At 46.0% G+C, this 16,555-nt stretch overlaps 1 protein-coding gene across 1 annotated transcript in view; it reads right to left on the bottom strand.

The window, feature by feature from the left end:
* The window catches only part of LOC309716471 (atrial natriuretic peptide receptor 1-like), a 66,264-nt gene that overhangs the window by 30,349 nt on the left and 19,360 nt on the right, over positions 1-16,555 (bottom strand). The window contains exons 4-6 of the mRNA XM_082550267.1: positions 12,769-12,956; positions 3,162-3,275; positions 1,778-1,913 (exon numbers count right to left, since the gene is read on the bottom strand). Coding sequence (XP_082406393.1) covers positions 1,778-1,913; positions 3,162-3,275; positions 12,769-12,956 — 438 coding nt within the window. The remainder of the gene's footprint in view (positions 1-1,777; positions 1,914-3,161; positions 3,276-12,768; positions 12,957-16,555) is intronic.

The following is a 16,555-nucleotide window of genomic DNA, read 5'->3' as shown; positions in this document are numbered from 1 at the left end:
CTGACACACAGTGGGCTGCCGAGTGACCGAGTCTTAAAACACTAAAAAATGCAATGCAACACAGTAACACGTCAACACAACAACACTGCAGCGCTGCGTGTCGGTTACCTGCCGCAGAAACAGCACGTGCTGCTTCACCCATCCCTCTTTACCCGCCAAACTGGGACTGGGCGATATATCGAATTTTTAAATATATTGATATATTTTTATACGAGATACGAGATGTGACAATAACATTTATATCGATAAAGTTTATGTTGCGTTATAATTATACTTCTGGAGCCGCAAGTTTGCCTCTTTCGTCCACTTTTGTCTCTACGCTGCGTTGCTCCGCCTCTCCTTCACTGAACTAGTGATGCGCGAATCATGAACGAATCGTTCAATACTCGAGAATCACTTTACTGACTCATGAATCATGATTCACAAGCCCAACTGACTCACTGACTCATCCCTGTTGCTGTTAGCAGCAATGTATCTAGCTTATAATTAAAATTGTGGAGAAAAACAACATCCAGTATCTTAACAAAAGAATTTCTGCTCTGAACTGGAAGAAAAAACCCTGAGTAGAAGCTCACATCAAGAAAATAGCTCCTCGGTTCACAGTAGCATCGCTCTGCTAACATGCTAACAGCACATTTGAGCTACTCACCCCCTCCCTCCTGGCTCACAGCTTCTTCTTCTTCTTGGTTGGCAACCAATGTTAAGGCACATTACCGCCCCCTGGCTCACAGCTCAGTGAACATTTAGATGAGAAAATATATATTTGACACATTTAAGGAAAATACTAATAAAATACAAATAAACAAAATAAATGTTTATTAAGCAATTTTGATAGGAAATTGCTTAATTTTAGAAATGTTTTTGCGCCTTTTTGCTCTATAAAATAGTTTTCTTTTAGAATCACTCATCTTAGCAGTAGGATTTACATGAAAAGAGAAACAAATTAAGTTTGAGTGAAAATGTAAATTTTTTGCACTCTCTGGTCGACTGACTCAGTGAATCAAATGACTGAAAAAACCCGATTCACTTTGGTGAGTGACTCATTAAAACTCGATTCAGTAAAAAGAATCAAATTTACCATCACTAGCCGAGGAGCCTCGCGGAGTGATACGTACTGTGTTTCATCGTAATGTTACCGTACTGTGTGCGTATAAGGACCACAGACGGCTCCTGTTCAGAGACACGAAGCGGATTTCAAACTCCAGGCTGTCGGTCACGCAGCAGAACTTCAGAACAGAGCAGCTGTGAAATCTTTGTGATTATGCTCAGCGTCTGTTAGTTCACATTTTGACTGCTCAGTTGTGAGCACAAAAACAACATTGTTTTCTTTTATTTATGGAGCATTATTATTTAATGAATGCTCATAACTTATTTCTGAGTAATTTGTTCTTGTACATCTGCGCTGTTTGTTAATAAAAGTGCCTGTGTGAGATCTGGGACACAGCTGTGACTGAGAACTCTGTTTGTTCTTACTTTATGGCTTTAAAAATATGCAGATCTATATCTTATATCACCATCCAGCTAAAGAATATCAAGATGTGAATTTTGAGGTCATATCGCCCAGTCCTACACCAAACCATCATCATTTCAATCCCCCCAACCGAGCTTTACTCACCCAACCCCACCCGTCACTCACAGAGCACCACGACCCCCCCCCCCCACACACACACACACACCTGCAGAACAGCTCTGCTGCACAGTCGCACCAAACAGCCTCCGTCACAAAGGTGGAAATGGTAAGCGTCAGCTTTAAAGGAGACGAACGGCGAGCACTGACCGGGGAAGGTTCGGTTCCACATCCTCGGGGTCACGTCCTTCCCGTTCGGACGCTCGTTGGACGCCAACATGGACTCGTTCAAAGCGTGAGCGTAGAGCATCAGGCCGTCATAAAAGCCTCCAGCAATGATGTTCATCTGCAAGAAACACACAGAGGGTCAGTCGTTCACACACACACACACACACACACACACACACACACACACACACACCACTCAGGCCTCTACCACAACACCTTGTGTGCACACAGGTGGTGTCTTCTACCCACACCTGTGACTTCTTTGCCGTTTCCTTGGTTACTACCGCTACAGTCTTGTGGCGTCCGTTTTTGCTGAGGCCATCAGAGATGGCCAAGCATCAACGCAGCACAGGTGGGGCTGGAGACCCAGAAACTGGACGGGTGGAGCTCCTCCTCAGCCGCTCGGCCCGGCCCGATCCCTCTGCAGCTGCACGCTGACCCGGGAACAAACGCTCCAGGCGGTACAGGATTTCATTCGTGATGTTTCCCTGCGAAACTTTAAACTGTGGGTCTGTCTCCACCCTCCCGGCAGTTCTCTTTCACCTCTTTGTTTTTGTCAGCAGGAAGCGAGACACACGCCGTCGTCTGACGAGCAAAGTCAGCGTTGCTCGGCGTGACAGGATCAGCTCCTCCTCGCTGCCTCGCCTCTAATCACAGATTTGCATAATAATTTGATCTTCAGAGCTCAGAGTGGCACCGTGATGTTTAATGACATCACTTCCTCCAGTATCTATCACATCGCTGCTCTTTGTGCAGCAGCAGCGGCGCCTGACATGTTCCTATTAACCTGTCAGAATATCTAATCAGCCAGCGCTCCCGCTGGGAGTGAGCGCTTCAGGAAACGATGAAGCAATAGATGTTTCAGAAGCAGCCAGCTTCACGATTCGGCCTCAGGACGAGCGCGTTGTTCACTCGTGGGCAGAAAAACGGCCCTGAAGAGGCTGTGAACGTGGCGTGGTCGCTGTGCATCTGCAGGGACCTGAACTCCAATCACCACTCATTGCTCTGCAGAAGAGCACACTGTGCCAGCAAGAGCAGGAAACTGCAACCACACAGACTCACAGAGCTGGACAGCTACAGTGCTTCTGATTGGATCTGGTCTCCAGAATATTTTCATCTCGTGGTTATTCATCGATAAAAGTGTCGAGGTGATTGATCTCATCTCTGTTCACCTTTTACTTTGTCATCATCTCGTTTTAATCAGAAAATTATGGATGTGTGAAATAAAACCTGCTGTCCTCACACGTCAGAGACCCTCAGAGCAGCCGACACATCTGCAGCAGCTGTGTAGAGAAACAAGCTCCACCCCCCTGCTGGCAAAGTGTACCTAGTAAAGTGTCCAGTTTGAACACACACACACACTGACCAGTGAGTCCTCTATGGTGTAGTTGAACATGTCCTTGGCATCTGCCTTCAGGTTCTGGACAAACTCCTGGTACTCGGGGTTCTGAGGCTCTCGGTACGTCAGGATCTTCACATTCTGGAAACCACACACAGATTTATTATGAGTCTTTGTTTTAACGAATGAGGACAGGACACAGCAACACAAGGCGCATCACAGATCCATAATTAATCTTTTACATGTTTTTATAAGAAATCAGATAAAATATTTATGTCCAGTCAAACTCGGAGCCAGCGTGAGCTTCCTCTCACATGAAACAGGAAGTAAACACGTGCTGTGAGGAAGACGCCTGACATCAGAGCTTCAGCTGCACAAATCCACACACTGTACATAAAAGATGGATGACGGCACCATACAGGAGAAATCTGCTCTCTCTTTCTAGTCCCTGTCAGGACTCTTGCTGCAGCATTTTGGATCAGCTGAAGGCTTTTCAGGGAGTTTTTAGGACTTCCTGATAATAATGAATTACAGTCGTCCAGCCTGGAAGTAATAAATGCATGAACTAGTTTTTCAGCGTCACTCTGAGACAGGATATTTCTAACTTCATCGAGCTCGTCCAGGTTGAAGGGGCTCTGTGACTTCCTGCTCCATAGGGGGCGCTGTCGAGCTCAGCAGAAATGGTTCCACCTTTAGACGTTTCACAGGTTTTCTCCTGCAGTAAACGCTTTTTGTTAGCGACGTCACAGCACTGTGAGGCGCTTTACAGCGTCCTCCATTTTGGTTTGGGGCGTGAAGCGAGCAGCCTCCTGACAGCGTCACCTTCACCCCGCTGCTCCTGTCACGGCCTTTTATGTTCCAAACACCAAAAGCGTCCAAGAAAAGGCTGTGGGTGGCAACGGGAGGTTTCTTTTAGAAAGCACTTCTGACTCCATTGTTTAAAATCATATGGCGTTTATTTCGAGGAAAATTATAAACAAAAGTCAACCAAATAATTTCTTACAACCTAAAATTAAACGAAAGTTAAGTTAATTTGCTTTCACAAGTTCAAAAAGTGCTCAAAAAATCAGTTTTTAAACCCTCCCGTCGTCCCATCTGACATATGTGCTGGATTGTCTCTGGGGCATCTTTACACAGCCTGCACCTGGGGTCTTGCCTGGTGTGATAGACCCCAGCCTCTATGGATCTTGTGCTCAGAGCTTGTTCTTGTGTTGCCATGATTAGTGCCTCTGTGCTGTCTTTCAGTCCAGCTTTGTCCAGCCACTGGTAGGATTTCTGGATATCAGCCACCTCCTCTATCTGCCGGTGGTACATACCGTGCAGGGGCCTGTCCTTCCATGATGGTTCCTCGTCTCCCTCCTCTTTCTTGGGTTTCTGCTGTCTGAGGTATTCACTGAGCACTCGGTCAGTTGGGGCCATCTTCCCAATGTATTCTTGGATGTTCCTTGTCTCATCCTGGACTGTGGTGCTGACACTCACCAGTCCCCGGCCCCCTTCCTTCCGCTTAGCGTACAGCCTCAGGGTGCTGGACTTGGGGTGAAACCCTCCATGCATGGTAAGGAGCTTTCTTGTCTTTATGTCAGTGGCTTCTATCTCCTCCTTTGGCCAGCCTATTACCCCAGCAGGGTACCTGATCACGGGTAGGGCGTACGTGTTGATGGCCCGGATCTTGTTCTTACCATTCAGCTGACTCCTCAGGACTTGCCTGACCCTCTGCAGGTACTTGGTGGTTGCAGCTTTTCTAGCGGCCTCTTCATGGTTCCCATTTGCCTGCGGGATCCCCAAGTACTTGTAACTGTCCTCTATGTCTGCAATGTTGCCTTCTGGTAGTTCAGTCCCCTCAGTTCTGACTACCTTCCCTCTCTTAGTTACCATCCGACTACACTTCTCCAGTCCGAACGACATTCCAATGTCATTGCTGTATAGCCTGGTAGTGTGGATCAGTGAATCGATGTCTCGTTCACTCTTGGCATACAGCTTGATGTCATCCATGTACAGGAGGTGGCTGACAACTGCTCCGTTCCGTAGTCGGTATCCGTAGCCAGTCTTGTTAATGATCTCACTGAGGGGGTTCAGGCCTATGCAGAACAGCAGTGGGGACAGAGCATCTCCTTGGTAGATCCCGCACTTGATGGTGACTTGTGCTATGGGCTTGGAGTTGGCCTCTAGTGTTGTACGCCACATCCCCATTGAGTTCCTGATGAAGGCTCTTAGGGTCCCATTGATCTTGTACAATTCTAGGCATTCCAGTATCCAGCTGTGGGGCATTGAGTCATAGGCCTTCTTGTAATCAATCCAGGCAGTGCACAGGTTGGTCAGTCTGGTCTTGCAGTCTCGGCTGATTGTTCTGTCTACCAGTAGCTGTTGTTTTGCGCCTCTGGTATTCTTGCCAATTCCTTTCTGTGTCCCGCTCATGTATTGACCCATGTGCCTGTTCATCTTAGCCGATATGATGCCTGACAGGAGCTTCCATGTAGTACTGAGGCAGGTTATTGGTCAGTAGTTGGAGGGGACCGGTCCCTTCCGGCCTTCAGTTAGCCATTCCGGGTGTCTCTCGTTAACTAGCAGCTGGTTCATTTGTGCTGCCAGTATATATATATATATATATATATATATATATATATATATATAGGTTTTAAAACCAAGTTAACGCTGAAAGTACAAACATCACTATTGTCACATAACAGCAATGTTTTATTAATGTTCTTCATTATTAAACATTCGCGCATAAATAAGTGACGTCATATTCACTACTTACTTTTGACAGTTCACTCTTCGGCCGCTCCCTTTTGCTGTATTTTGCGGCAAAATTATCCACACCCACCGCCGCGCTGTGAATTGTGGGATATATGGGACCACGAAGCGTGCACCGGACCACGTTTGATATTTGGGGAAATCGACGGCGCATTTGGAGTATGCATTTGAAGTACACTTCAAATTGGGACCGCCGTCGCGTGGCGGTGACGTAACCGCACTTGAAATGCGTACTTCAAGCGTGCAGACCCTGAATTGGGACACAGCCTCTGTTTAGCTCCGCTCACTTTGATCTCACAGCGCCCCCTAGGTGAACTGCAGCTAACTTTTCACTATGATTAACAGGAAGTGAACAGAATGAAGGTTCACCGGGATCCTGCTGCTGACGTCGTTTTCCCGTGACTCCTCCCCAATGAACCGTCCCGTCTCAGCCGGGAGTCGCACCAGAGGACACACACAGTAACACACACACAGTAACACACTCACACACAGCCTCCTCCCTGCGCACAGAGATTCCTCCAGATTCTCTGAGTTTGCTGATGACATCATGCTGTGTCGATGTCCACAGCGAGGAACGTGATTCTGAAACAGGCTGGAGAACCTCTGAGATGACCATGTGACCCACCTGCTGCCAGCTCACCCTTAAATCTTCCTCCAACTGTTTCTCTTTAGCTCGCTGACTTTGGCAGATCTTCTGTGTTTAAATGTTTGACATGTTCTCTGTCATGAGTAAATGTGCGCTGATGGAAATCATGTTTCTCTTCACTCGTTCACTCGTGCTGGTGTTTGAGGAGGCAGCAGGTGGGAGATCACGCTGGAAACTTTGGGCTGAATTCAGCTGAAGCTCATATTTATGATATAAAGTCAGGCAGAGATTTGGGTTAATCAGCGTAACCTTTCCTCCAAGATTACAGCGCCCGATCTGCTTGCGTGATTACTCCATAACGAGGGCGAGCCGTGAGGACGCATGGCGCTCCAGGTGCAGCTGCAAGTCGTCAGCAGTCATCAGATTAATGAGTGTTTCTTCCTCTCACACCACTGCAGCTACACGTGACGAGCGATTTAAACGGTTCCTCGGATTCCTGCGAGGAGCTGCGAGAACAAACACGGCGAGGTCCACGTGCAGCACACTGGAGCTCAGAGCTGCACAGTAAATCCATCCAATCATTTCACTGCTTTACAAACTCCACCCACCTGACTCTGCAGACAGGAGGAGGCGTTTCGGGTCACCTGAGACTGACCTATGACCTGTGATGTACACTAGCACTCAAAAGTTTGGACACAGCTTCTCTTTTAATGGTTTTTCTTTATTTTCATGATTATATATATTGTAGATTCTCACTGAAGGCATCGAAACTATGAATGAACACTCAGATGGAATTATGTAGTAAACACCAAAGTGTGAAATAACTCAAAACACGTTTGATAATTTACATTCTTCGTAAAATCCACCCACCCTATCCTCCATGAGCTTCATGAGGTCGTCTCCTGAAATGGTTTCCAACAGGCTTGAAGGAGTTCCGACAGATGCTGAGCACCTGTTGGCCCTTTGCCTTCACTCTGTGCTCCATCTCATCCCAAACCATCTCCACTGGGGTTAGGTCAGGTGACTGCGGAGGCCAGACCTTCGGGCGTAGCACTCCATGGCGCTCCTTGCTGGTCACAGAGCCCTTACACAGCATGGAGGTGTGTTTGGGGTCATTGTGGTGTTGATAAATCAATGATGTGATGGTGTGTTGCTGCAGGATGCTGTGGTAGCCAAGCTGGCTCAGTGTGCCTTCAGTTTTGAATAAATCCACAACAGTGTCAGCAGCAACGCTCCCCCACACCATCACACCTCCTCCTCCAAGCTTCACAGTGGGAACCATCCATGTAGAGACCATCCGTCACCTTTCTGCATCACACAAAGACACGGCAGGTGGAACTAAAGATCTCAAATTTGACCTCATCAGACCACAGCACAGATGTCCACTGGTCTAATGTCCATTCCTTGGTCCAAACAAATCTCTTCTGCTTGTTGCTTTTCCTTAGTCGTGGTTTCTCAGCAGCTATTTGACCATAAAGGCCTGATTCACAGTCTCCTCTGAACATGTAGAGATGTGTCTGCTACTGGAGCTCTGTGTGGCATCTATCTCATCTGAGGCTGGTGACTCAGATACGTTTATCCTTAGCAGCAGAGGGGAGTCTTGGTCTTCCTTTCCTGGGGCGTCCTCATGTGTGCCAGTTTCATCGTGGCGCTTGATGGATTTTGGGGACACATTCAAAGTTTTAGCAATTTTCCAAACTGACGGACCCTCAGTTCTTAAACTAATGATGGACTGTTGTTTCTCTTAGCTGATTCCTCCAAACCATCAACGTGTCTTTTAGACCCCATTCCTACAAAACTGCTCAAAGAAGTCCTGCCATTAATTAATGCTTCGATCTTAAATATGATCAACCTATCTCTAATAATCAGCTATGTACCACAGGCCTTCAAGCTGGATGTAGTTAAACCTTTACTCAAAAAGCATCTCTAGACCCAGCAGTCTTAGCTAATTATAGGCCAATCTCCAACCTTCCTTTATATCAAACATCCTTGAAAGAGTAGTTGTCAAACAGCTAACAGATCATCTGCAGAGGTTTATTTGAAGAGTTTCAGTCAGGTTTCAGAGCTCATCACAGCACAGAAACAGCTTTAGTGAAGGTTACAAATGATCTTCTTATGGCCTCTGACAGTGGACTCATCTCTGTGCTTGTCCTGCTAGACCTCAGTGCAGCGTTCGATACTGTCGACCATAATATCCTATTAGAATGATTAGAACATGCTGTAGGTGTTACAGGTACTGCACTGCAGTGGTTTGTATCATATCTATCTAATAGACTCCAGTTTGTGCATGTAAATGGAGAGTCCTCTTCACACACTGAGGTTAATTATGGAGTTCCACAGGGTTCAGTGCTAGGACCAATTCTGTTTACATTATACATGCTTCCCTTAGGCAGCATCATTAGAAGACATAGCATACATTTACACTGCTATGCAGATGACACCCAGCTCTATCTGTCCATGAAGCCAGATAACACACACCAATGAGTTAAACTGCAGGAATGTCTTAAAGACATAAAGACCTGGATGGCCGCTAACTTTCTGCTTCTTAATTCAGATAAAACTGAGGTTATTGTACTCGGCCCTGAAAAGCTTAGAAATATGGTATCTAACCAGATTCTTACTCTGGATGGCATTACCTTGGCCTCCAATAACACTGTGAGGAACCTTGGAGTCATTTTTGACCAGGACATGTCCTTCAACGCACATATTAAACAAATATGTAAGACTGCTTTCTTCCATTTGTGCAACATCTCTAAAGTTAGAAATATCCTGTCTCAGAGTGATGCTGAAAAACTAGTTCATGCATTTATTACTTCCAGGCTGGACGACTGTAATTCATTATTATCAGGATGTCCAAAAAACTCACTGAAAAGCCTTCAGCTGACCCAAAATGCTGCAGCAAGAGTCCTGACAGGGACTAGAAAGAGAGAGCAGATTTCTCCTGTTTTGGCTTCCTGTTAAATCCAGAATTCAAAATCCTGCTCCTCACATACAAGGTCTTAAATAATCAGGCCCCATCTTATCTTAATGACCTTGTAGTACCATATCACCCTATTAGAGCACTTGGCTCTCGCTCTGCAGGCCTACTTGTTGTTCCTAGAGTATTTAAAAGTAGAATGGGAGGCAGAGCCTTCAGTTTTCAGGCCCCTCTTCTGTGGAACCAGCTTCCAGTTTGGATTCAGGAGACAGACACTATCTCTACTTTCAAGATCAGGCTTCAAACTTTCCTTTTTGCTAAAGCATATAGTTAGGACTGGACCAGGTGACCCTGAATCCTCCCTTAGTTATGCTGCAATAGACGTAGGCTGCCGGGGATTCCCATGATGCATTGAGTTTTTCCTTTCCAGTCACCTTTCTCACTCACTATGTGTTAACAGACCTCTCTGCATTGAATCATATCTGTTATTAACCTCTGTCTCTCTTCCACAGCATGTCTTTATCCTGTCTTCCTTCTCTCACCCCAACCAATCACAGCAGATGGCCCCGCCCCTCCCTCCCGGTACAAATCCTACCATGTGGATTCATGGATTTTTTTTTCACATTCTGTCTCTCACAGTTGAAGTGTACCTCTGGTGCAAATTACTGACCTCTGTCATCATTTTAGGTGAGGGAACTTGCACAATCGGTGGCTGACTAAATACTTTTTTGCCCCACTGTAGTTCTGGGCCCACTGCAGCCGTTTCTGCTGTGAGTGTTGGTTAAGGGTGGCCGAATAGAAGGTTTATGCACAACTGCAAGTCTCTGGAGGATCCTATAGCTTCATGTTCGCAGGCCTCCAGAGGCACCAGCAGATTCAAATATGTGTTTGCTGCTTTGTAATGGCATCATTGTGCCTTTACCTGCAGGAACCCATGTGTGCTCTGACTCAGCCAAGGTTTTCATTACGTGTCCAAGGCATTCAACTATTTTATGCTTTTCAGCAGCAGAGATAATTTTTCCTTCCTACGTTGCTTGAAAATGGTGGTCTGCTTAATAATGTGGAACATCCTTCTTTAGTAGTTTTCCTTTAATTGGGCTCAGCTGGCAAACTGATGATCACAGGTGTCCGAGATTGATTTCAGTCATCCAAAGAGCTCTGAGACACAATCCCATTTAATTGAAAAACAACTTATTTAATCTTTATGACACTTAAACACAATTTGCATAATAATTTGGAACGCGGTGTATAAAACATATTAGTAGGGCTGCAACGATACACAAAATTCCCGGTTCGATATTTTTTCGATACAAAAAAAAAAAGTTCATGCCTTTTTAATTTGTCATTTATTAAAATTATAAATATATATTTAACTCAAAAGTACAGTTTTTAAATTTAATGTTGCTGAAACAACAAAGTAATAAAATAATAAATATCTGAGGAATCACTCATCTTTGGAAAAGAGAGTTTATTACAGAGAAATGGCTCTTTCAAAATAAAAGCTCTACTATACGCTTCTTCTGGGCTATATTCTCAGCAGCATATTAAACATATCAGGTCCCCATAAGGAGAATCCTGTGCTAATGGCTGTCTGAATGACTCGGGTAAAGTTTGTAGCATGCTGCTTGTTGTTTTTGTCTTTGCACTAGGATGATGTCGGAGTAAATGTGCAGTCATATTCGTTGTGTTCCACTAGTGCTGTCAGCGTTAATCTGAAATGACGTTAACGCCACAACACGGCAAATCTCCGTTAACAAGTTACCGCAGATCGCCCCGTGCGTGGGGCTAGACGGCCAACACGTTAATGAGCTAACTGCGCTAACACACTAGCTCCCACCCATGTAATTGAGCATTGCATGGCACATCCAACATACTGTTTTACTTTAGTCCATGACGCGCTTACCTTCAGGGTCATACGTCACTTGAAAACCAAAATAGTTCCAAACGCCAGATCTGAATGAGGGTGGGGGAGGTTCAATTTGCCATGTTGCAAGGAGAGCTTAGCTTCTGTCTGCTAGCTTGTCCTGCGCTCAGTGAATCTGCGTTCGACTACTCCGCCTAGGCTGCACTGTCGAGCGCATCGTCAGAAGGACAGTTGATAAAATAAATTAAAAATGTTGTATTGTTCGATACATATGCGTACCGAACCGAAAGCACTGTATCGAACGGTTCAATATCCATACAAGTATCGTATGGATATTGTATTAATAACATGTTTCACAGTATCATTTATCAGTAATATTTCCTACAGGGTTTATATTGCATTGAATATGTCTGTCATCACATTGACCTTTCTATTTTTATAGGTTGAGTTCATTTTATACACAATGCATAAATGTGCTTGGTTAGAGTTGATGTTCCATTCTAGAAGGTTTTAAGCTTCACTGGTGAGAGTGTCCAGATGATACATGCTGAGGGGAGATGAGAACATAGCAGGTTAATTGCATGCATGCTTACAATACACATATTAATCTAGTAGCAGGTCTGAGCGAAGGCCTAAGCGTCTTCTGCTTCAGTTTGAGACTGGCTGCAAAGTACTCTACTTAGGGATTAATGACGAGGGTCCAATTATTAGCTCTCAGAAAAGCTGAGACCTGAAGTTATTACCTTAAAAGGCAAGTAATGAAGAAAGGAGAAGTTATATGTCAGTTTATAGTTATTAGAAGTGTAGGTGATGAACCCTTGCCTGTACGGGTTGAACTGTTGCCCGTCTGTCACCAAGTATTTTTGAACTGTATTGACGTAGGTGTGATATTTTGTCCTATAAAACCAGAACCCAGTGTATTCTTGTCAGAGCAACACATTCTGTATGCTGATGGCTGGTTGTTCTCCTGTGATAATAAAACTCATCGTTTGATTGCACTTTTCCGGAGTCTCCGTCGTTTGTTGTCTGGTCTAAAGTTGATCGATCTCGCAACAACCCCTAATATTTAGTTATTTATCTTTTTTTCTTTGCTACATATTCCACATATCTTGCTTTGTATATTTAATGTCTTCAGTTTGTATCTACGATGTAAAAATGTAGTAAAAATAAAGAAAAAACATGAAATAAAAAGAGATTAATAACAAGTATGACTCAATGCAGAGAGGTCTATTAAGTCTATTAACTAGTGAGTGAAGAAGAAACACCCAATGCATCATGGGAATCCCCGGCAGCCTACGTCTATTGCAGCATAACTAAGGGAGGATTCAGGGTCACCTGGTCCAGCCCTAACTATATGCTTTAGCAAAAAGGAAAGTTTGAAGCCTGATCTTGAAAGTAGAGCGTGTCATGTATCACGTATGATGTATAAGGCAGTGAGGTTCATGTGGAGTCAGCTGCAGTCAGGAGAGTCTGGTTTCTTTGACCGACCTCCTCCTGGATACTGATGCCATACCTGGAAGGCTTCCTTGGCAATAGCGTCCTCACGGTCCCCGCGGCGCCACGGCTGGCGGTGTTCAGATTTCAGGCTGTCGGCGAACACGTCGAGATAGAAAAAGACGTACTGCTCGTGAGTGAGATTTTCCCGCCTGAACTCAACCATCAACTTCCTGAAGACGTCAGGAGAACAGCAGACGAAGACCACTGAGGAGGAGAGAGAGGAAGAGTCACAGATGAAGATCAGAGTCAGCCCACGGCGCAGCACAGACCTGTGGGTCGCCCCCCTCTGCCTTCATGGCTGAGCTCACCTGCTCCACACCTGTTCTAATGTTCACGCTGACAGACAAACACATCTGATTGTTTTCTTTCCTTCCTGCCTCAGTGTGAGTCAATGAGGTTTCACCTCTGCAGGGAAAACGCAGTCTGATTGGACAGTCAGCCTCCTAGTAGCTGCACTTTTGGTACTCCTACATCACCTCCATCTACAACTATCACCTTCCTCCATCACCCTCACACTTCCTGAGCTGGTGTTTCTCTAGAAAACACCCAGCACTGGTCTTCCACACACACACATATGGGCTCAAATTGTGGTCATAAATATTTTGTACTTGTAAATCAAGATTTGTATGTGTAAAAAGATTTGTGTGGACTTAGCCAAATAATCCGTGTGAAACTCTGCACTCAAGCTTCAAGTTACAAGTACGAATTGACCCTATTTTTCTTCCTTTTAGCTGATTGGTCAATGTCATGTCAATCACAAATGTAACTATCCAATCAGAGAACAGATGGGTTTGGCTGTTGGAGTGAGGCTTTTTTGAAGTGCAGGTCCTTAAAGGGTAATACAGTTTGAAGTTGGAGGATCTGTATATAAATGATCCCATAAGGCTCATACAAGCTAAGTATAAGCTAAGGATACAGTTGCGGTATACCAGTGTTCAGAAACACCTTTATTACTTTAGTATTACTTTAACACAAAATCAGGGTTGACCCAGGACCACTGCTATGAGTCACACTATGCAGCATGAAGGCCGTTTCACATCGGACGCGGCGTGCGCTGTGCTCACCGCTAACTAAGAGCGAACGATCCAGAATTTGTTGCGCTGGCTGCTGAGCTCTGCTTGTATATCGTTTTTTAGCGATCGCTCCAGGTGTGCTAGATGCACCTGATCCTTGTCATTTCAAAACATGTATCTCTCTGACTTTATCTCCTCTACGAGAGTTTGTGTTGTATTATGTTCAAATGTTTAATAAAAACGTATCGCTCATTCATAACGAGGAAAGCTTTGTAACTGTCCCAACTAGTGAAGAGTGCGTCGTTTCCACAACACTGCTTTCCCTCCGAGGTCGACAGCGCCTTTGAAAACGCTCTGGAGGTCCCTGTGTGAACACATCAACCTATGAGAAAGAGTTTACTTGGACACACACAGATGTTTTCCATCATGGTGAGGCGATAAGAGACGTGAAAGCGCATTTATCCTTCAAGGACCTGCAGCTCAAAAAAGCGCCCCTCTGACAGCGATCGTGGCTCAAGAGTTGGGCGTTCGCCTTGTAATCTGAAGGTTGCCGGTTCGAGCCCCGGCTTGGACAGTCTCGGTCGTTGTGTCCTTGGGCAAGACACTTCACCCGTTGCCTACTGGTGGTGGTCAGAGGGCCCGGTGGCGCCAGTGTCCGGCAGCCTCGCCTCTGTCAGTGCGCCCCAGGGCGGCTGTGGCTACAATGTAGCTGCCATCACCAGTGTGTGAATGGGTGGATGACTGAATGTGTAAAGCGCTTTGGGGTCCTTAGGGACTAGTAAAGCGCTATATAAATACAGGCCATTTACCATTTACCAAACCCATCTGTTCTCTGATTGGATAGTTACATTTGTGATTAACATGACATTGACCAATCAGCTGAAAGGAAGAAAAGTAGGGTCGAAATTCGTACTTCTAACTTGAAACTTGAGTGCAGTTTCACACGGATTTTTTGGCTAAGGTCAACAAACACGCTGACCAATGAAGTCCCAACGGCACTCCTTAGACTCAGGGGCGGAGCTACTGTGGTGGCATGGGGTGGCATGTGACACCCTAAAATAATGTACATAAGCTACATTTAACATTAAATATATAAATTGTAAAAATGAATGTATAACATAGCCCCACCCCTCACCCAATTAAAATGTGCCTCAGTCCATAGCATCAAAACAGCTTTCTTTCTTGTCAGTAGCAACGGACACCTATGATTGTGTCAGAGCAGATTTTGTAGATTTCAGCACAAGTGGTTGATTGTTACACTCTGGAAATGGAATGAAGGTGAGTGTTATTAACCCCAATAAATCATGAAAAACAAGGTTTACATTCTTGGTTTGATTTCTGCCATTTTGTGTAAATGTAAGTATGTAACAACTTTTATTTCTAATAAAAAGTGTAGAATGCACACAGTGGGCTTTCCTGTCAGTCCATGTCAGCAATGAGCCGCGTTCACAATGAGCAGCAGCTGTAACATGAGGGAGCAGGTAGGTAGGAGGACGCTGCAGGTGTGTTTGTGAGAACCTCTGTGAGGTCCTGAGGATGGTGGCTCAGGTGGAGCTGAAGGTTTATCAAACCACGATGGGCGTCAGGGCTCCTGACCCTGGGCTCAGGCGGGTTCGTTACCATGACCCAGGGTATGGCTCTGTGTGAGGTATGCATTCACGCCATCCATTAATCTTCTTCTGCTTGTCCGGGACCGGGTTGCGGGGGCAGCAGGCTCCAGCCCTCCCTCTCCCCAGCCACCTCCTCCAGCTTGTCTGGGGGGACATCAAGGCGTTCCCAGGCCAGCTGAGCGATATAATCCCTCCAGCGTGTCCTGAGTCTGCCCCGGGGCCTCCTCCCAGTGGGTCATGCCTGGAACACCTCACCCCGGAGGCATCCTTGTCAGATGCCCGAACCACCTCAACTGGCTCAGTTCAATGTGGAGGAGCAGCGGCTCTACTCTGAGCCCCTCCCAGATGGCCAAACTCCTCACCCTATCTCTAAGGGAGAGACCAGCCACCCCTCGGAGGAAGCTCATTTCCACAGCTTGTATCTGCGATCTCGTTCTTTCGGTCACTACCCACAGCTCGTGACCATAGGTGAGGGTAGGGACGTAGATCGACCAGTAAATTGAGAGATTCATTTTAAAATCAGCTCCCTCTTCACCACGACGGACCGGTGCAGCGTCTGCATCACTGCAGCAGCCGCACCAATCCGTCTGTCGATCTCCCGCTAACTTCTGCCGATGAGATTCTGAGAGCACCGATGTGAAAGCCTTCCACCACTTGGCTACGAACAGAATCGATGACAAAGGGCAGGTTGTGTAAGGGTCAAATGGCCCATAGAAGTGAGCCAGACACCACATACTCCTGAAGCACCTCCCACAAAACACACCGAGGGACACGGTCAAGTGCCTTCTCCAAGTCCACAAAACACATGTAGACTGGTTGGGCAAACTCCTGTGCACCCTCCAGTATCCTTGAGAGGGTACGTGCTGGTCCAGTGTTCCACGACAGGACGAAAACCATGCTGTTCGTCCTGTATCCGAGGCTCAAGTAAGAGAAGGACTCTCCTTTCCAGCACCCTGGCATAGACGGAGGCGGAGGAGTGTGATCCCCTGATAGTTGGAACACACCCTCCGGTCCCCCTTCTTAAAGATGGGAACCACCACCCTGGTCTGCCAATCCAGAGGTACCGTCCCTGATCTCCACGCAACATTGTAGAGGCGTGTCAACAAGGACAGCATTACAACATCCAGAGCCTTCAGGAATTCAGGGCGGACCTCGTCCACCGCGGGGCCTCAGTGACCCC

This window comes from Aulonocara stuartgranti, assembly GCF_965226115.1.
Source record: "Aulonocara stuartgranti genome assembly, chromosome: 11".
NCBI classification, from domain to species: Eukaryota; Metazoa; Chordata; class Actinopteri; order Cichliformes; family Cichlidae; genus Aulonocara; species Aulonocara stuartgranti.
The sequence above is the reverse complement of the archived record's forward strand: the minus strand, read 5'-3'. Positions and strand labels throughout refer to the sequence as shown.